Source organism: Chamaea fasciata, unplaced genomic scaffold (genome assembly GCF_029207755.1).
Source record: "Chamaea fasciata isolate MVZ Bird 193981 ecotype frontalis unplaced genomic scaffold, bChaFas1.0.hap1 SCAF_1, whole genome shotgun sequence".
Classification (NCBI taxonomy): Eukaryota; Metazoa; Chordata; class Aves; order Passeriformes; family Sylviidae; genus Chamaea; species Chamaea fasciata.
The window spans coordinates 52,683,893-52,705,153 of record NW_027094086.1 but is presented as its reverse complement, the minus strand read 5'-3'; the positions used below and the strand labels follow the sequence as shown (position 1 = coordinate 52,705,153).

General features: G+C 37.0%; 1 protein-coding gene across 5 annotated transcripts in view; it reads left to right on the top strand.

Moving 5' to 3' along the window:
- The window catches only part of PIEZO2 (piezo type mechanosensitive ion channel component 2), a 287,338-nt gene that overhangs the window by 85,842 nt on the left and 180,235 nt on the right, over positions 1–21,261 (top strand). For all 5 annotated transcript variants that reach the window (XM_066183542.1, XM_066183552.1, XM_066183579.1 and 2 more), the window contains exon 3: positions 15,579–15,704. In XM_066183542.1, coding sequence (XP_066039639.1) covers positions 15,579–15,704 — 126 coding nt within the window. The remainder of the gene's footprint in view (positions 1–15,578; positions 15,705–21,261) is intronic.

Genomic DNA, 21,261 nt, shown 5'->3' with positions numbered 1-21,261 from the left:
TGGGAGTTACTGTAAAATGCTTTTTAAAAAAAAAATTACTTTTCTGAAGATTCATTTAAGCTTGTCTGGAAGGAGTACAGTTTTCTGTAACTAAGGAACAGTTGACATACACAAGGAAACGTGGTATAATAATAAAGGAGAATACTGCTTCTCCCAGGCTCTGAAGAGAGCAGAAACCCAGAGGGCTCTTCAACTACTGTCATGGCAGGCTGTCTCAGCCCCAGTATTTGTGTTGGGCGGCAGCGGAGGGTCAGGGAGTGAAATATCCATATTACACTGCTGGAAACTCAGCTCATGTTGACAGTGGAGCGGAGCCGAGCTTCCAGGGGAGGGCATGCGTGTCCCTCGTGGGATGCCGAGGTGGAGCAGGCTCTGGTCCGTCCTCACCAAGGCTGGGCTGCAGGCAGGAGCTGGATGTCTCACTGCTGGAGTGCCCGGTGCAGGGTTTCTGCAATGGAGCCAAGCTGGGGTGTTGTTTAGCTTTTAATACCCCAGCTTTTGGGTGTGGTTCAGCACGCACCTGAAGTGATGCTAATGCAAACTGTGCTCAGACATACGTACAGAGAGAGCTGTCCATTGCACAGAGAGATGAAATGTTGCCGTGGCGGTGTTTGAACACAAACATGGTTATTTTAGCACGTGTTTGCAAGGTTGCATCACTTACATGTGGCAAAAAGCCCTGAATGTGCTCCAGGGGTTATCCCCAGCAAATGGCCCTGAAACATTTGTAGCAGGATTTTCTGTCATCTATTATGCAAACCTCATGCTTGCATGAAATCAGCCAGTTAAGTCCTGCTTTAAAGTGTCACTAGCACTTCAGAGGATGCATGCTGATGCTGTGTGTTGTTGCTGTTCTTTCCCAACATTCTTTCTCTTCTTGCTATTTAGTAACTTTCTATGAAAAATTCCTAGTGAATAGTTTTCAATTCAGAGGAATATGTGCTGTAAGAAAATCAGATGCCTTTTTTCATGAGGAAGTGTTGATATTTGCCCATGTGGAAATTCTTCACTTTGCCATGTGGAAAAAAAAATATAAAGAAAATACCTAAGCTTTGCTAAGTTCAAACTAAATAGTTTTATTTTTGATTTCTTGAGTTTTACAGTGGCATTTCATCCTTCTTGCCAAGTGTTGTAAAAGTTCCTTTAGCAACTTGAATTTCAGCCTGAATTTTTTAACATTGGCAATCAAAAATAGAATCAGACTTCCACTTTTTTGAGCTTTGTGAATATCAGTTCATACTGAATATTTTTAGTATGTTGTAGATTAAGAAAAGGTCTGAATTTGTCTGACTGGAAAATAACTTAGGCTACTGGCTGTACTGAATACAGATGTGTTTTATTACAGGAGTATATATCTGTAAGTTTATAGGGCTGGGTTTTTTTTGTTTACACTGTACACCAGTGTTTTAGTTAGAATGCTGGAGTATAACAACAAATACACATTTCCCCCTTCATTAACAGTTAAACACGTTTTGAATTCTAATATTCCTACAGAATGCACAAAAGTATGATTTTTTTTTGACACCTCACTTTAATATACACTGACACATCATGTTGGAATCTGAATTATTTCTTTGTAAACACAGTTATACTTTAGTCTTACAGACCAGTAGCAAAGTATTATGTATGAGAAAATGGAAAACAGCAAAATATTTAAAAACAAGACTAAATTTTAAGGTGTTTTCATTTTATGTTAAGTATATGAAATGGCCAAATGACATTTACATTTGATTCTGATTGTGATGTAGAGATAATGCTGTATGAAGCCAAACCTTTCCTTTTCCAGTGTCCGAAATAAGCCATGCTGGAGCTATAGAAGGAAAAGTGTTTTCTTATAAGTCTAAATCTAGATGACAAAATGGATTTGGTGTAGTTTTCCCTCTCAGCATACAAGTAAGACTATTAACTGCACTGTGGGCTGAGAAAATATTGTCTACTTTACCTGTATTATGTGACCAATATATGTTTTGTACTTCTGTATGGACATAACTTTGTAAATACATATATGCTGCTAAAGTGAAGCATGTCTATTCTTGTCGCCATAAAAATTTCAAAAAAAAGTTTTGTTTCTTATTTCGTAACAGTATTTTTGAGATTATCCAAAAGTACCAGTGTGTGAGTGAACATGCTTAATTTTCTTTCATATTAAAAAAGTACTTTTTTTCTCCTTATCTCAAAAATACTTGTATTAAGAACTTTTAGGAACTTTTTTTTTTGGTTGAGCATTTCCTGTTTATTCATAACAAGACTAGTGACAATGAAATTATGCTAATTGCAGATTAGACTTTACACTACTTGAGTGATGTCAAGGACTTAGAGGACATTCAGAGGTCACATAGCCAAAGGTTTTCTTCTTGCCTTCCCCACTTGAATTTCCATGTATGATAGATAAAAAATAATTCTTTGATTGCTTTTATTTTTGGAATTACAGAGATAACTCAGATTGGACCCAAGATCAGGCTACCAGGAACTTTTGAAGACTGAATTTTCTAGTGCCCTTTAACATTCAAACTGCAGGATCACGGGGATCTTTCTGTTCACACTCCATAGCAAAGACTTTAAACTACTTTTATAAGTTGTAAAGAGAAAAGGAGTACCTTTACCTTTTATATCCACCATCGTCTCCACATTTATGCATCTTAATGATCCCTTTGTTCATTTGGGAGGGGGTTTTTTTTGGTGGGGTTTTTTTGTTGGTTTGTTTTTGTTGTTTGTCTGCAAAGACGACATCAATGACCATTTAAAAATCATGAAACCATTTTAAACCCATGAAAACAGCAAGATACTCTGCTGCACTTCCTTGCTTTGCAGAATGCTAAAACTATACTCTGTAAAACATGGAAATACATACATCCCAATCAATCATCTTACATACCCTTTCCATATTGTTACTTTCCCTATGTGTTGACTTTCTAGTTCCACACTTAGATTTCCTACCAAAAAGAAAAGTATTTAAAATGCTCCAGTAGCAAACCTTTATAAAAAACAGCTACAGGGAGAGGTGTAAATGGTGCAGCCTTCTATTCTAGTCCCTAGTGATCCTTGCAAGAGTTGTCTGACTGAGGTTGTTGTCCGTCCTTTTGTCCAGGGGATGATTCCAAATCCTTCTACCAGAAAGGCAGATGTGTGAGAAATCCCAGCTGAATTGCAGTGATGTCTCATATACCACTGCAGAGGCCTCTTGGATCCTGAAATGCTGCTTGGACAACAATTGAGCTACATGTGTGCAGAGCTTGGATGCCAAATTCAGCTTCAGTGTTGAAGCAGTTTTACTACATTTGGCTGCTGGGTTCCCATAATTTTTGCTGTACGTGAAAGAATGAAACTACTGGTCCTTTTATGTCTACCCCAGTGGACAAAATGCCAGACATATAAGATCTAGTAGGACACAAGCATTACTTAGCCAAGGTCTTCCAGTGAATGCCTGGTAATTGGTTAGCCTTTGAAAAAACCTTGATAAAATCCCAATGGACTGTAGAGAAGCACTCAAATATTTATCTTAAAAGACTGCACATACTTCTTTTGGGTAGTTTTTAATGTGTGGATTAAATAAGTTCATCTATGACAAACTTGATTTATCTTTAGGCAGTGGTTCTTAATGTAAGCTCCAGGTACTAGAATAGATAAATTGTGTTTTCAGATAATTTATTTATTCACAAGCAAACAGATAAAACTTATAGTCTTTGAAAGTATCTAAAGTGTAAAGATAATTTTGAAGGGTATTTCCTGTAGTGGAGATAGTTGGAATTTCTAGATAGATATCACATGTTTAAAAGGGCATGCATCTGGTAACCTTTATACATTCAGTTGCATCTCTGAGGAGGAAAAAAAAAAAATGATGACCCCTTTAGACAGTGAATGCACTAGTTTCCTTTTACCCCACTGGTATGCTTGTGGGATATGAAAGTAAATTTTAAAAGAAAAAGAATCACACCTAGAAAAAACACAGGTCACTGAGCTGACATTGGCCCTTAGGAATGCAGTCGAGGACCTACAATATGCAGATCTGTGGAATTATTACTTCAGAGCCTCAGCAGATGTTGAGAAAAGAGATGATGTGAACATAAAGGAATAAAATGGAGAGTGAATACATCTTTGTACTGCTGTATAAAGCCATAAGGTCTCTGTGTTTTGTAGTGGTAGTGGTGCCCTATCCCAAAGGGACTGTAGCAGAACTGGAAAAGAGTTCAGAGATGGTTGATGGGGATAACTGAAGTCCATGCAGCAGTGTCTGAGGAACAGCTAAGTATGATGGGGCTCTAGCTGAGAAAAAATGCACATGGAAGACTGTGTGATTGAGACATAAAAATTGATGAGTGATGGAGAAAGGGTGGATAGTGACCAGTTTCTCTTTTTCTCATAACATGAGAACTGGGAAGCAGAAGAATGTTCTTCATACGGTGAGCCATTGACCTGTGGCAATACAGTCACTGTGTGTGCTGGAAATTCACATGATTGAGAAAAGCACTGGGGAAGTTCACAAGGGAGATCTTTACTGAACAGATCCTGGTTCAAGCAATCTGAAAAAGATTAGAGACTTGGAGGGAGTATTAATCTTCTTCTATGCTTACCCTGGACAACTCTTTACACTGCTGCAGAATACTGGTGATAATGGACTTTTGGTTGGTACAGGTGTAAATACAGATTTTCTTAGCTTCTTTTAAATTCACTTAGCTTCTTTTGTATTTCCAGTGTTTTCACAGTGAGCTGTAGGATGATGGGTATTTCAGATTATGAGTTAGTTCCACACCTGGCTTGGTTTTTTTCCCATTTTTGACATATCACTCTTTTTAGTTTCCTTTTCATGAGTTTTAATTTTCTCAGAAACTGGATTTTTTCTACCTGCTCAAAAATAATTATGAAAATTTTAAGGTAAAAGTTCTCCCTTTTATTCTAGAGTTTGTTAAGTCCATATAATTAACATGTCAATAAATTTCTCCATCCAATATTTGTGCATTAATGAGCAACTCTTTATCTTTCCTTTCCTCTCTTTGTAGAATCAACCATTCATTTTGTTCACAGAAGCAATTTAAGATTTCACAGTGTCTTTGGCTGGTATGGATTCTATCTTTTATCCTGTACATGTCTGGACAGTTACCACCAAATTCCTGGCCCATGGTACCAACCATCCTAAGAGAGAAGAGCATCACTGTTCATTCACTACCCAACTATACATTTATCTGAAAGTCAGCTTGCAAGCATGGGCTCGCCTTACTGGAATGTTGGCCATTTTATTCCATTATGAGAAATAGAGTAGTAGGGTGAAAATGGACTGTTTGATTCCCTCTGCAGTCATTGTCCAAAAACTACAACTGTTGCTTTCATATGGAAATATGATGGTTCATTTATGGTCTTGAGCTGTAGCATTGTAAGGAAATACATAGGTAACTTTTTTGAGTTGAAAGTAGTGGATTGTTTCTGAAAAATTGCTTAGTCTGATCTACCTAGAACCCAATCGACAATATTACAGCTATGTTTTTACACTCAGAAGGGTTGAGAGTGGAGAACTGTTGTGTATGCATACATGGAAGTGATAATACAGATCTAGTTGTCGTTCTCTGCCTGGTTTGCAGGATGTTCCAGTGAATGGTTTTTGCATACCTTTTGAAAGAAAACATTAGTGGTCTCAGGAGTTCAGTGTCTCACTGAGCCTCACTCTTCCTTAGTATAAGCCTTTTGTGAAATATTGAGCAATGCTGTGATTTTTTCTCATGGAGAAATCTAGTATTTCTGTAAGCACAGTTGAGTTCCTTGTTGTCTAGATTACATTGTAATTTATAGACCATGCTCATGGTTTAACCCTGGCAGGCAGGTAAGCCCCGCCCAGTCACTCACTCACTTCCCCACAAGTGGCATGGGGGAGAAAGAAGAGTAAAAATGAGAAAACTCGTGGGTTGAGAGAGTTTCAAAGTAAAGCAAAGGCAATGTGCACAAGCAAAGCAAAACAAGGAGTTCATTCAAAGGGGCAGGCAGGTGCTCAGTCACCTTCAGGAAAATAGGGTTCCATGAAATGTAACGGTGACTTGGGCAGAAGCACTTTAACTCCAAACCTTTCATCCCTCTTCTCTCAGCTGTGTGTGAGCATGACACTATATAGTGTGGATGGCTGCTTTGGTCAGTTCAGCCGTCATGGCTGTCCCTCCCGCCAGCTCCTTGTGTACCCCCATACTTCTTGCAACTGGACTGAAAAATAAATCAAAAGTTACCGTCAGCCAGAGCTGATACATCCCAAGATGATGATTTTTCTATTTCTATGACAGAACATTTCCTGTAAAGCCTTTGACGGAAGGTTGTTCCTCTGAAATACTCACCAGAAGTTTATGGAAAAACTAAGTTTCCTGCATTATCTAAAATATCCTTCTAAACAGTTTCTCTGGTTTCCATAAAAATTTCCAAGGTCTGGTAGGACTTATCATTTTCTGTGGTAACTGCCTGGACACTCCCTGTGCATGTAGTGCTTACCTGACTGTCTAGTTATCAGCTGTGTTTTAGTTTTTACCAATTTGCCAAGCATGGGAGTCAGATTTATTGGTCTGTGTTTCTCTTACTTCCTGCAACCTCTTTCTCTACAAAGTTTTACAGAATATACAACCTAGTTAGACTTTTAGGAAGTTTGTATTTTAATTTTCCTAGAAAAATGTCCAATTTTGGTAAAGGGAAAAAAAGATTATGTAAAGGAAAAAATGTTTATAGAAAGCTATCAGGTCGTCTTCCATTTGCCCAATGGAACAGGTGTTTTGAAAGTTATTTTCCTTTTTTCAGAGAGAAGAAAGTGTTATGGCTCAGGTGGCATACAGGCATCACAGAATGTTCTCAAACACCAGGAAACTTTCAGAACCAAATCTCTTACACAAGAAATTTTCTTTTCCATCTTTCTGCTTCCGTGAAGCATGTGTGAAAAAGGGAGGGAATGATGCTGTGCCCTTGCATAGGTGACTTCAGCTCTTTGTTGACAAGAGAGCTTAACATTTTTGAAATGAAAATCTGAAGCTGAAATGCCAATGCATTTCGACTTAGGGGTTCTTCAACTGGATTATGAGCTGCATTATGTTGTGCTAGAGATACTGATGTTAAACTGATACTCTTTGCAAAACTTCCTTCTGAGCTGAAGCAGCTTCTAGAGCTTCTGGGAGAAGTTCTGCTAAAGGTAGAAATTCATACCACAGCTTCCACTCCCTTGTGAAAGCAGCATGGCGTGGGGTTTGCTGTAGTTTTATCAGCCCTATTTACATAGTTTTCTAGCCTTCTTCTCTCACTCTGCCCTGCATCACATTTTTTTACTACTTATGAAAATATGTGGGTAGGTATTCAAGAGAGAAAATTATTCTCCTTGTAGTAGGTACATTTTTTTTTTTTAATGTGGTTCACCTGACCTGTATAGCACATGACCTGCTGCCATCTCCCATTACTTGGTAGTTGTTTGGAATCTCTGTTGTTGAAGGAACTTACTACTGGATAATTATCTGTTATTTTTGACTGTGATAGAGGAATGAAGAAACTAAGTTGTAAGCACTACTTCTAACAGACAATAATGACTGAATTAATTTGATTTCAAAATAAGTGTTATCTGGTAGTGGTGAACATGGAGAGGCTAGTTCCTCAAAGGAAGGAACTGCAACTCTGCAATAAAAGCCTCAAATTCTCTTCTGAAAGAACACCTCTGACTCAAAATTTCTCAGTTCATATGCAGTAGTACCTGAGCTCATGTTTATTTCCTGTATTTAGCTTGGTACAGCCACCTGTCAAATTATGAAGCAGACATCAAGTAGCTGCTATTTGCTTTGAAAGCTTATGAGTGTCATCTGGAAAAAAAATAAATGGTCAAGTTCTGAGTCTTGTCTGAAAAAATATTTTGTTAACGAAATGGGTAAATTGCCTGTGTAAACTTGCAACTCAGAGATTATGAGTAGCTTGAACGATGGTATTGTCTATTGATACAGAGGATACAGCTCAGTTCCAGTAGTATTCTGGGCATGAAAACTTCTAGGAAAAACAGGAAATCCTGCAAGAAGTTAGAGTAAGGAGACATATATTATGCCATGCAGCACTTTTATGTTTTCATTTCTAAATAACTTTTTTTTAAAAATTACACATAGTATTTTTGGCTGTGTTTACCAAAGTCTGGTTGGCACTCCTGCAAAGTAAGTGTCTATCTCTAGAATAACCTTTTTTTCCTTCTTAGAACTCTGTAGTATTTTTAAAAGAGAGAGAAGCAGAAAGAGAAATGTGAGGAAACAAGTTGGTGTGTGAATAGTACAACTGAACCTGCATTTTGTGTGCAAATACACAGCCTGGAAAAATGTATCTTATTTTACTTTTAAAAGTAATGTAAAAATTTGAGGTGATTACATATCTTGTGATAAACGGTTGCAAATTCATGTGGCTCAATCATCCATGCAATATTCCAATTTGAAATGCAAATGAATATGTGATAGTACAAATAGCTGTTTGAAATTAAGGAATTGTGGCTTTTTTCTAAGTTTATTAGAATTTTTTTCTATTGTCACAGTTGTAGGTTGTAACATTTGGCTACACGTAAGGGATACATTAGGGAAAGCATGGGCAAAACTGTTCAACCATTGCAAAACTTTTGCTGAAAATTCTGAATCTAGAACTTGTAATTCTATGGTCTGGATTTCACTGTGGCTACTTGAACACATACATTTAAGCATAGCTAAAATAATTGCATAAAGTCTGGAACTGTTGTTTATGGATACACATTTTGAGGTTTGGGCCTGGATAGGTACAGTATAGACAATGACATTAGTTAGTTGCTATTTTTGTCTTGCTGCTAGAAGTCCAGTGAGTAAACCAAGTGAGTTTGTATTTTTGCAGTGCTTGTATCTGCCCACTTTTAAGGCTTTGGTCAGCTGACATCCTCTGGGTGGAAGTGGATGTTGAAATATAAGATACTCTTTGGGGGGGAAGGGAAATATTAATGCATTTTCTATTAAGCTAAATATAGATGTACTGCTAACTGTGCAGTGAAAGGATGGCAGCACTTTCAGTAGTACATTTTTAACCATTGAAATAATTCCTGGCAGCTTCAGGATGCTTTAAGCATTATCTTTTTTGAGTCTACTTAAGGTGTTCAGGTAAGACTTAGTGAATAGAAGCTGATATGCAGGTACTTTACTTGCTGGATCAATGACTTGACATTGCACAATATAATTGCACAGTGTACAAGGCACACCATTATCAAATTTGGTTCTTAGAATAGTCCTTCCAAACAATTGCCTTCCTCTATCCATTGTTGATAGCTTTTTCCCATTGTTTCAGCACTCAAGAGGCCAAACCTCTAGGCACAGCTGCACTGTGCACGAAGAAATACAATGGATATTTTACATCTGGGAAACATTGTTTAATAGTGGGTGTAACTGCCACTGGCAAACATTTAGCATCGTTCTTACAGAACGTGAAACTGGAAGGTGTTGTCTGTCTTCACATCCAAAAGTGCATGAGGAGTTGAAAACAATGATATTATGCTTACTTGTAAGGAGAACTAGAGAAAGTTAGCCCTTAGAGGCATCTAGAAGGATTTGGCTTCCACTGACTTGCAAACTGTGTGCATTAAGGCTGGGTCACATCAAGTATCGATACACTAAGAGAGAAGCAGTCAGCCTTACTTTATGAGCCTTTTATGCAACACTGGGAGCCCTTCAGTCCCTGCCCACTTGCTCAAAGATGTGCATGGTCAAGAAGGAGCTTTCTAGGACAAGGCTAAATTGCTTTGTGCTTTGCAAATGTAACCCTGTGGTCATCTGGAAATCTCAGCTGAGTTTAGAACTCATAATTGAATCCTTTTTACATCTTCTAGGCTCATCAGGAGGTGTCCTGCTGTGTTAAGTGTCAATTAGTGTGCAATAGTAGCAGTGAATTCAGGAAGGGGAACTGGTCTGCATTCTTCGATGTTGCTGACTGCCCATACTGATATAAAAAGTTTTCCTGTCAAATGGAGAATGGATTTATCAGTGCTCACTTCATTCTTGAAAACTTTCCCTGATGTGTAAATTTAAATGTGTGAAGCTGTGTTTTATACTTGTGGGTAAAGTGGCTGATGTTCACGGTGAACTCAGTGATGACATTTTCCTGATGATTGTCTGGAACCAACTGTATTGATATTTCCTCTGAACCTTTGGCAGAAACCGGCTTCAAACAGAACACTTTTCTTGCATTCACATCAATAAGGTAGTTGTGGTATATTGAGGCACTTAAACCAGAGCTAGCCAAGGGTGGGATTTCTTTTATATAAGAAATTATGATGTTTTGATTTTTTTTTCTTTCAGAGCATGACTCCAAAACTTCGAGATTTTTTCCAAAATGCATGTGTTTTGAATTAAATGTTTTCCTGATTTTCCACCCCCAGCTGTCCCAATCTACAGTTCAGATGATGTTGACAGATTCCTATTTGGAATCATGGAGCAGGAGATTTAAGTTGCTGGACCTTGGTTCCAGCTGGGCTCTGAAGTGATGCTAGGTTTCCTAACGGAAAGTCAAAAAGCTACGATTTTCAGTTTCTAGCTGAAACAAATTCTTTGGGACTGAGTCTGTGTGTGCTGCAGAAGTTTGAGCTCTTTAGTTTTATGTTTGTCACTTAATGAGGAAGAGATTTATGAAAAAAAAAATCCTGTGTGGCTGTAATAGAGTGTCTTTATTGAGTGAAGTGTCACCAGTTCAGGAGATAAACGCACATTAATATTTAACACTCACTGTGCTATCAGAGATTATTGTATGAAAAATGATTTCTGCTTTGATATTTCATCTACTGTGATCTGAATAGAAAGTGTCGTGTAAAAGAATTCCCAAAAATAGCTATTCAAGAAGAATTGAGAGTGTTATGACCATTTGGAGTGCAATACATGGCTAAAGAAATGTTAGAAATATCTCAAATGAACAAACTTCAGAAAATACAACACTAAAGGTTACATAAAAAACACACAAAAAACCAAAAAGCAGACAAACAAAAAACCCCACACCAAACCAAAACTGTGCAAAGTAATAAAAACTTCAAATAAGACACCCTAACATTAATATCTGCCATTTAGATGAAGCCATGCAGCATATATATGATTGAGATGATGGAATTACACTGTTGGAATAGCAAACAGTCTTAAATTAATTTTTAAATTCAATTTCTTTTCCTCCTCTTCTCTCCCTTTTCTGATAACATTACAGCATTGAAATAGATACTGACCCTTTGAACTTACCAGCTTTGCATAGAGATGCATAGTACTACTTATTAAAAAGTCAAGATAAATTGTTAGCAGTATTATTCACTTTCTTAGAGATTCAACCAATTCTTTGTCATGCCCCATAAACAGATTGGAATGAGAGAAAAAAAGCAGTGTGGAATGAAAATGCACCTTGCAAGCAACTGCCATATGATATGACACAATGGCATATCGTATCAATCATGTATCGTATAATATTACATCAATCATATCATATCTTTTGTAATAGCCTAAGGCTCATGGCCGTTTAAGAACTAATATATGTGATTTCAAAGCAGGTCTCAGTGACAATTGGCCATTCAGTTATTCCATGTCCCGTTAGCACATCCTTGTGGTAGAAGCTCTGAGGAACTTCCAGGTGTACAAAAAAATTCTGTCATACTCTTGCTGTCTTAAGGAAGAAGTAGCAAAAAAGATCAGAGGACTACCTGTCTGGACATGGATGTATCAGAGGACTGCCTGCCTGGACATGACTGTACAAGAACTTTTCATTGTTGTTGGATACAATTGGTTAGCATGCTCCAACTTTGTGTACAATCATGGTGTTAAGAAGTGCACGGGTGTGTTGGAGGTAGCAGTCCAATTAGAATACATTCAAATAGCTGTACTGAGGTTACATGCCTGTGGCTGGGGGGGACATGCCATTACTAATCCAGCTCTTGGCTGGATTACCTTTGAAAAATAAGAAATTGATTCCTCTTCCACGTGTGAAAAGCTTTTGGCCCTCTTGAGTCCAGTTTAATGTTGCAGCTGGGCTGAAGAGAAAGAGGGTAATGAAGCCTTCACATCCTGTCTGGCTTCCTGCAGGCTTGATCAGAAGGGAGGAAGCCCTTTGCCAGGAGCTTTCTGGAGGGATAGAGAGGCTGGAGCAGCCTCCCCAGGTTTCTGAGACGTGCTAGGGTACATTTCTGTGTTTCTGAGACGTGCTAGGGTACATTTCTAGAGCTACATGCCAGGTTTTGGTCCCACTGGGTATCATTAGAAGTGACACCTGCAGTGACACCTGAAAACAAGCCCACTTTTCTCAGTCCTTCTCCCCAGTTCTGAGACAAATGTTCTCTCTCTTGTCTATCCTCCATAGTTTTCAAAAGTTGTTGGTGGAGTGAAATCAGAACCCAATGCTCAAGCTCCAAACCGAGGATTTTTCTTTTTTTAGTCTTGATGGACATACAGAAGCCTACACATTTAGGACAGAAATTAAGGAATTGTACTGTGAATTCTGGTATCGGCTGGGGCAATGTTCTCTTGCACATTTGTTCTGTCCACACAGCTTTCTGAACAATATATATCTCCTTTTCTGTGGGATGTTCAGCTTTCATTCATGTCCCCAAAGATTTTTACAGTAGGGCAACTGAGCAGTTGAGGTATGTTTTAGCAAAGGAATTGTAACATTGCGAGTGAATTAGAATTAAAAAAAAAAAAATCCAAGCATGAAAAAGTCTTTCTTCCTCATTGTAAGAAGCTCTGTTTTATTTCAGCTGTCTCTTTTCTCACCATCTCAGTTCTGTACACATATGGTTAATTTTTGCTTTGTGCCATTTAGAACCAAGTTTCCAGTAGAAAGAGAAAAATGTAAGTAAAAACATAGTTAAGTGGGTTTACCCAAACCCTACTATGAGCTGAAACTCATCCCTTTTCCAAATCTGTCACTTCTTCTTCCTTAGCATAAATTACATATTCAGTAATTCACTCAGTTTAGCACTCCCATTTCTCCCAGCCTGTTGATGTAGCTCCAAACTTTTGAAATCCGGGTCATAATATTTCTTACTTTTCTCCAAATACTTCTAGTTTCTGCTGGCACAGATGAATGTGGTGCAAGCAAAATGCTCCTGCTCAGTAGAACCTGATGGTGGTCCTGTCTCACGGATGAAGGGAGTAGCCCTTGAGGAATGCTGTAACCTGCTCTGAACATACTTAGCTGCCTTCCAACTGAGTGTTTATCCTGCCATTGTTTACCAGTACACTGAGAGGCTGTTTATTATCCTGAGTGTTCATAGTCCTTTAAATTTGTTCCTAGCTTTGTGCAGAAGAAGATCTTCTTTCAACATTTCAGCATTTGAAGAAATATATTTTCAGCTTTTCTACAATTCTTAAAAGGATGACAGCTGTAAAAGGGCTTTTTTAGTGAAATGGTTTGTTCAATTTAAATTCAAAAATGTTTATTTTCAAACTTGTAAGAAGTGAAGTCTAAAACTGAGATATATTTTGGAGTGATGCAGAAATACTGAAGGATAGACATGACAGTTAGGGAATTGAATGTGCATTGACTAATTGTATTGCATTCTTTTTCTCCTTTGGATGCTGACTCGGACCATTCTATCAAAAAATGAAAAATTCGTTGCTTGATATCTATTAACTCCCAAGCACTGAGAAGAGCTTGTGACTTAGAGCTTCATAAATCACCAGTCTGTGTTTGAAATCTGTACATTTGGACACACTCTTAAAGTCCACAAAAGTTGTGTTTTCAAACTGTTTTTCTCCAGCTTTGAGATAGGGTTTTTTAGTTGTATTGTGTTCTGAGGGTGCAGTGCTCATAATACCATGAGCATGGGATCTGGTAATGAAGAAGCAAAGCATCAAATATTGAAATTTGCAAAAGAATTGTAAAATACAGCAGTTCTTAGACTACTTTACATATTATATCACATAAAAAATTGTTTAATAATATGTAGCTTGTTGTATGTTTGTTCTTCTAAAGCTTTTGAAAATACTACCTATTTTTTTATTTCTGCTTTTATAGTGCTTAGAAGTTGTTGTCCTAAGACAGGACACCAGGTCAGCTTCTGCAGAAGAAGAAGAACAAAAAGTGGTCCAAAGATTTTAATATCCAGTCTCTTTGATACAATGCTCTGCCACCCAGGTTGTCTTCTTTCTGTGTGAACTCTGGTGACTAGTGAATAGATCATTCAAAGCATGTACCTAGTCAATGTATCTTTCTTTTCAGATTGCAGAAAATTCATACATAGGCTCATTCTTACCATCTGAATTATTTTAAAAAAATTATTTACTATATTCAGAAAAAGAAAAGGGAAGTTTATTACAGACATTTGCTATTCAAAATACCACTCAGGATAGTGTTCTGACAAAAATCTTGAGTCTGATGGAGGGAGATCGTCTATTACTTTCTAGAATTGTTGAATCATACTTATCTCATTCTTTGCTTTATTAACTACTATTTAGGCCATTGAAGACATGTTTGAACTATAAAAATTCTAAAATTAAAATTTGGTTTATTGGCTGGATACAGACTGTGAACCATCATCTTCTTTCATAACAGATGCTTGCAGAGTATGAACAAAACAGGCTGCATGTAGAGTGAGCATTTCCTAGGTATATTCTGCTAGTTCTGCCTTCCATAGCCTTGGCTTTATTTACAGCCTTGGATAAGAATTTCAGCAGTGCTGGTTTTTAATCTGTAAATTAAAAAATGACCCTCAAATGCATGAAGCAGGTGGTGTAAAATCTAGGTATGCTAGGTGCTATAACATCTAGGTATCCAAATGCTTTGGTAGTCAAACTGTTACTGCAGATAGGTCAGGTAGGGTGATATTTAATGTTGTCTTTTATCAGCAATTCAGTTTTGTCTTGAAGATGCATATTTGCTGAAATACTGATGGTTTATTTTATTTATTCATACCTTGCAAGTTTGGCTGCCTGTGATTAAGCCGAGTGTTTTCTAGAGGATTTATAGGGCATTTCTAAGTCTTCCTCAAATATTTTCTATTGGCTTTTGAATAGGCATCCAGTAAATCATAGAGGAACTATGACCAAATGTGTCTGGCACAGGGTTCTTCAGTGTATACTGAAAATTATGTTTAAAACTACTGAAGGAAGGAAAGAGGGCAGACGGCACAAAGCAAAGCATTCAATGAAAGTATGTCTATACTCCTGAGCCAAACTGAAGTTTGTGTCTTGTTATGCCCCTGCCATGTAATAGTTTTGTAAAGAGTAATAAGATTAACAGGCTTTTATTTTCTCAAAAGTAGAAGTATCATTCATGTTTTGTCTAAGTACCAGGTAAAGTGTTGGTAAGCATTGTGATGTTGTTATTATTATTGATGTAAAATTTCTCTCTGGAGATTTAAAAAACTTTTTTCTTTAATTAAAAAAATAAAAAGAAAAATTGCAATAGCAGTCATTCTGGTTTGTGATTAAAGAGTACTCAAAGAAACTATAATTAAAATGGGATTTTTGCTATAATGTTTGCCATAGGGGACAATCATGATTAATGTGGAACTGACAGGTAGAAATATTCTTGGTCAGGATATTTTTATGGTTTTACACTGAAGATCTTTGGGCAATGTTCAGAAATTCACCTATTATATGTGTGTATATTTTGTCTTTTAGGGCATACAGGACGATTATTGAAATCGCTGTGTTTCACCAGTTTATCATTTCTGCTGCTGCACATCATCTTTCAGATTACAATAAACAGTCTTGAAGCTGCAAAAACTATTGAACCTGGTTTTAACTGTGAGTAAAACATTTTAGCTTTTATTAGCTTTTTAAATGTCCAAATGCTTCAGTGGTTTGAAAGGCGAGGGGTTGATAAGAAGGCACTTAGCTTTGTGTTCCTGTGGGTTTGCAGCTTGCTCTTTTTTTTCCGGCTTTTTACCTTAAAAACTACTCTTAGTAAGGCAGGAAGACTAGAAGGGCTTAAGAAACAAAATAAATGCATAAATAAATGTTATACGTATGTATATGTGTGTGTGTATATATATAAAAAACTATTTTTTTCCCACCAAAGGTGCATTTTCTTTGAGCTTACCACTGACTACTGTTATGTCTTCATCTTTTAGGCTTTCTCAAAATCACCCCAGAACCTGAGGAAACTACTCATTTGTGTTATTAGAACATAATTCAGGGAATTAACAGTAAAATGAAATAAAGTAACAAACCTCCCTCTATCCATGTATTATGCCCCTCTCTGGCATAACTCTCTTTAGTTTTTCATTTAATTTAACTTTAAATATTGATTCCAAAACTTATATTTCTAAACAGTATTTGTCTCTTTCTTGCCTGTGTTGTATGGGAGGAAGGATTTTCAATTTTTCATTTATGTGTAAGCTCTACTTAAGATATATTGCATGACATTTTGTATCTTTCTCTCTCAGGAAATGTTGTTCAATAATTCAGAAAGCAAACATTCTTTATTGTGCAGAAGTTAATTAAAATATCTATCTAGTGATTTAGATATGTAACCTCCAGGTAGAAACTATTTGTACTTGTCTTACCGTGCTTACATTTAACATTTAAGCCTGTCAACTTACCTTTGATAAATGTCCATTTAATTTATCACAAGGTATGCTGCTGCTACTTGAGTAAACAGTTGTACTACAATTCAACACAAGAAACCTTATGCGATGTAAAGGATTTGACTTAAATAACAAAATCCTAAGGAAACTTGAAGTGAACATTACCATTTCACCTTTAGCTTAAACCATTTCCTAAAGGCATAAAAGGCATAATAGTGTTCATGAAATACCAGTTTCACCTGGAATATCTTGGGCTCTGTTGGTTCAAATTAGGCCTTCAGAGTCTAAAAATATTCTTTCTTTTTTTTTTTTTTTGAAAATGTATATAATTCACTGAGTGAGCTGGATTGTTTTCTATATGTGTTTAATGTTCTTATGACTATAAAGACATAATTTTTACTTAGATAGGAGTAATTGCATCGTCTAGACTCCATTTGTATGAGTAGAGAATTCCAAGACTGGGTTGCAACCACTGGCATTTTCCTCCTTTTATGGTGGTAACCAGGGACTGCAGTGGGAATTAAAATAATTATTTCATCCTGAAGAGTCCACTCTTAAAGGTGAAATGTGCCAATTTTTACTGCTTATTCACTGTTGTCGAGTGTAGCAGCTCCTCTTTCAGCTGCCATTAGTAACAATCTCCTTACTTGGGGCCTCACAGGGCAGTGGGTATAGCTGTAGGAGTGCATCAAATGTTATCAGATTACTCTCTGACACCAAGGCCACTTGACATAGCATTCCCACACATTCACCATTAAGCTCTTTTTGCCTCCTGAGTGCAAAGGGTGATTTGGAGTTGTCTATTGAGGATGTTATTTGTCCCAGAGGAGCACCCAAACTGTACCCGAGTTGTTTGGGAAAGAAACTGATTGACCGAAGTTGTTCCAAGAGTTTTTAAACTGTTTAGCAACATAAAATATTCAGCTTTTGAATTTCAGTGCCTGAATATTGAGTAAACTGTCACCATTTTGTTTACTGTCAGTGAGATCCAGGTGAAGCCAATAAAAAGGGCAATCTGATACTGGCATTGCTGGATGCCCAAGGTGCTGAAGGAGATGTTAAAGACTGTTGTGAATGTAGGGGCTAGAAAAGGCCAAAGCATTTGCTAGGTCAGGGAATAAGGTCACTTATTTAATGACACCAGAACTTAGATGTTACTGTGTGGGAGAGGCGAAGACAGAATTCCTGCTCCAGAAAGCACCTTGGGAGTAGTTCTGCTTGTACCAGTTTGGTGACACAGTCTCACTGGTTTCCTGTTCCCCAGCCATATGAAGAGTGCTGTACAAAACTGACTGCAGATGTGGGCTAAGCCATAGCTGGAGAAATGACAGCGCTTTGCCCATGGCGTCTGCGCAGTGTTATGATCTCTGCATTTTAGACTTGCTGTTAATGTTTATCCAACTCTTTTTGCTCAATAAGAAGTTGAGAAGTGTAGACTGGAAGATTGATGTGTTCTGTTTCTCTATCCAGACCCAGATCCACTATTAATAAAACATTTTTTACAGCTACAGTCTTCTGATGCTTATCATTAGGAAATTTTTCTTCCATTAGTCAAAATATCCTGTCTTCATCCTTCAGCCTGATGTAGAAGTAAAGAAAAACTTTCCATTAGTCTTTCTGGTTACCCATTTTGTATTTGAAGGCTGCAGTCATATTTGTATGTATTTGGTATGTACTCTATGTCATATTTGGTATGTACTCTTTTCTCACATTCTCTTCTATTTACATAACCTCAGCCCCTTCAAACTTTCTTCATGCATCATGTTTTCTAGGAAGGAGATTATTCTTATTGTTGTTGGTCTCCTTCTGTTTTCTTCAAGTTTTTCAGGTATTTCTTGAAGCTCAGTGTCCAAAGCTACACACTATTTCAGCTGAGAATTTAGTAGCATATACTGAAATATAACAATTACCCAAGTGGCATACTCCTCATTTATGAATTACTGCATGGTACTTTTTGCAGTGGTCTCACCCTTTTTATTTGATTCACTAAATCCCACAAATCCTTTTCTTCAAAACAGACCTTTTTTTTTTTTTTTCAATTCCATGTTTGTGTAGGTGAGTATTCTTACAGTATAGTGGAAGTTGATGTTTACCTGTTTTTTTTCCCAGAAAGTTTTATTTATCAGGACTGTTCTCTCTCCTTGTTTGGTAGTGGCTTCTCTTTTAGGGGCCTTCTGCAATAACACCTTCAAGGGGTTTTGGATAAATAAGTTTTTTTGTTTTCCTTTGAATTTAATATTTGTTTTGTTTTTGCTGGAATTGTAGTATGTCCCCAAGTTTAAGTAAATTAAACCATAAAAAGAGCTAGTGGATGTTACGGCAGGTCTCCTCTTAATTATCTACCAAAAGTCATGGGAGTCTGGGGAGGTCCTTGCTGACTGGAAGCCGGACAGTGTTATTCCAGTTTACTAAAAGGACATGAAAGAATATCCAGGAATCTACAGACCTGTTATTCTAACCTCAGTTCCTGAAAAAAAGTATGAAAAAGATTATGTTTGGTTCTACTTAAAGGTATTTAAAAGATAGTGCAGTCATCAGGCACAGTCAACACAGGTTCACAAAGGGAAACTCCTGTTTGATTTAGTATCCTTCTATAGTAAAGTCAACTGCCCAGTGGATGAAGGGAAGGTGGTGGATGTGTTTTTCCTGGATTTTGGTAAGACTTTTGATACTGTCCTCCTGGAAAATTGTTCAGTAGGTTCAACATGTGCCTGGTTGATGAACTGGCTGAAGGGTTGTGGTGAATGGGGCCACAGGACCCTCAGGGCTCAGTTCTGTTTTCAGTGTATTTATCACCAATCTGGATGCAGGAGTTGAATGCACCATTAGGAAGTTTGATACCAACAATAACCAAAGAGGGAGGTGTTGTCTGGGACAAGATGCCTTGCAGAGGCCTTTGTGTAGTTAATCCAACTCCTGGCAACTTCAGAAATAGGTGAGAGGACAGGATAACATTGTTGGCAATTTCTGTAGGTTAGTTTGCCTCAATATTTTCAAATGCCAATTTTCTGAATCAAAAGATCATTTTCTGGTTTTAGTTTTTCTTTTCACACTGCTGTATTAAAGCCTCTGATAATATTTTCATTTTGGTAACAGAAACAGTTGAAAAATGTTTAAATTAGAGGTGTGATAAAGACTATCAACTCTTAAACCTTATACAGTTGTAGTTTTATTTTGGAAGTGAAGAACAACCATTCTTTTATCTTTTATATCTAGAAGCAGTTTTATTTGGGCCATCTGTAAACAGAAACCAGACATATAGAATTCCGGGTCCGTTTCAAAATATTCTGCTATTATCCTGAACTTAGATAATTCAAAATCAGTTTAGGATAATTCCTGGAATGTTGAACTTTGGTTTGTTGTCTTTTTAAGCTGCTGCTTCTTTTTGAGTTCATATACCTTCTCTTTCAGGGTGGCTAAAAAATTCTACAGCATGGTCTAAACTATGTTGGTCTGTTGATAGAGGTGTTTAAAAATGTTTGGCCAACAGAAGGTTCTTGTCTCTTAAGAGGCTTCTGACCTTTGCCTAGCACTAATAAAATTTTGCTGTTAGTAGTCTTTATTTAACTTAATGAAAGATTTCTGGTTAGTCACAACTTCAGTGTTGGAACTAACATTGAATATCTCTCAGATAAAGAAAGGAAAAAAAATAATACTGAAAGGGTGAGCTGGGCTAATTTTGAGCCATGTAGAGCTACATGATTAGTCTTATTTCACAGATACCTCCCGATAATAGTATGATTTTGAAATATAACAGTATTCATGCAGTAATAGAATTTCATTATTAAGTTTGTATTTCTGATGGAATAAAATTCTGATTATTAGATTAGGTAACATCTTTTGAGTATAGAATCTGTTAGGCAGGCAATTGAAGATTATATCACAAGGTAATAGTTGCATTCTCCAGTATGAACAGTATGGTTCTTTCCTAGGACTAGTTTTAAACATCTTTAAAAATGGCAATACCACTAGCAGGAATGTTTTCCACAATGTTAATTTTAAACTTTACTTCCAATAAATCAGTGCAATTATTCCTCATCATAATACTCTGTAAGTATACACACTGTTAAGTGTATCTTCTTAAACTAAAGGCTGTTTAGTCAGCCTTTAGAATAAGTCTGGTTTCTTTTTCCCCTAACTGTAGTGATGTACATCCATTTCTTATTTTGTGCTCCTCTATCATCTCTTGGTCTTGACTTCTGTGAATGAATCTACTGAAATGCATATTCTTCCAGAACAGTATTTTTGTTCATGAGAAATGCAACTTAGAATACTTCAGCTAGTCACTAAGTTTGTAGTCAATGTTTGTAAGAATACCAAAAAGAGCATTTAAGGTATTTCTGGTCTTTCTCGTACATCACATAAATGAACTGATGGAATTTACATAGATACCTTGACATCCTTCTACAGACTTTCTATGAATCTTTGTTTATTGTGCCTGCTTGGAGAGCTTTATTTACAAAATGGCGGTATGGAGAAAAAGGGAGAATAGATTTAAAGCACCAAATTGCCTAGATAGCTTCTCTGTTAGATCATGGGAACTAAAATCAGATAATTCTCTGTCCCTGGTATGCCATGGTGAATGTCAAACAAATGCATGCCACCATTGATGAATCATAATAACTTTCTGCTGTAGATAAATTTTGAAATGATTTCTTGGCTTAAAAGACCATCCTGTGTTTGCATTACTACCAGCATGTCGCTGAGGTATTTTGTTATATTAGGAAGCAGCAATACCCAGTACAAATAAATTATGTTTCACCATTTATTGAAAG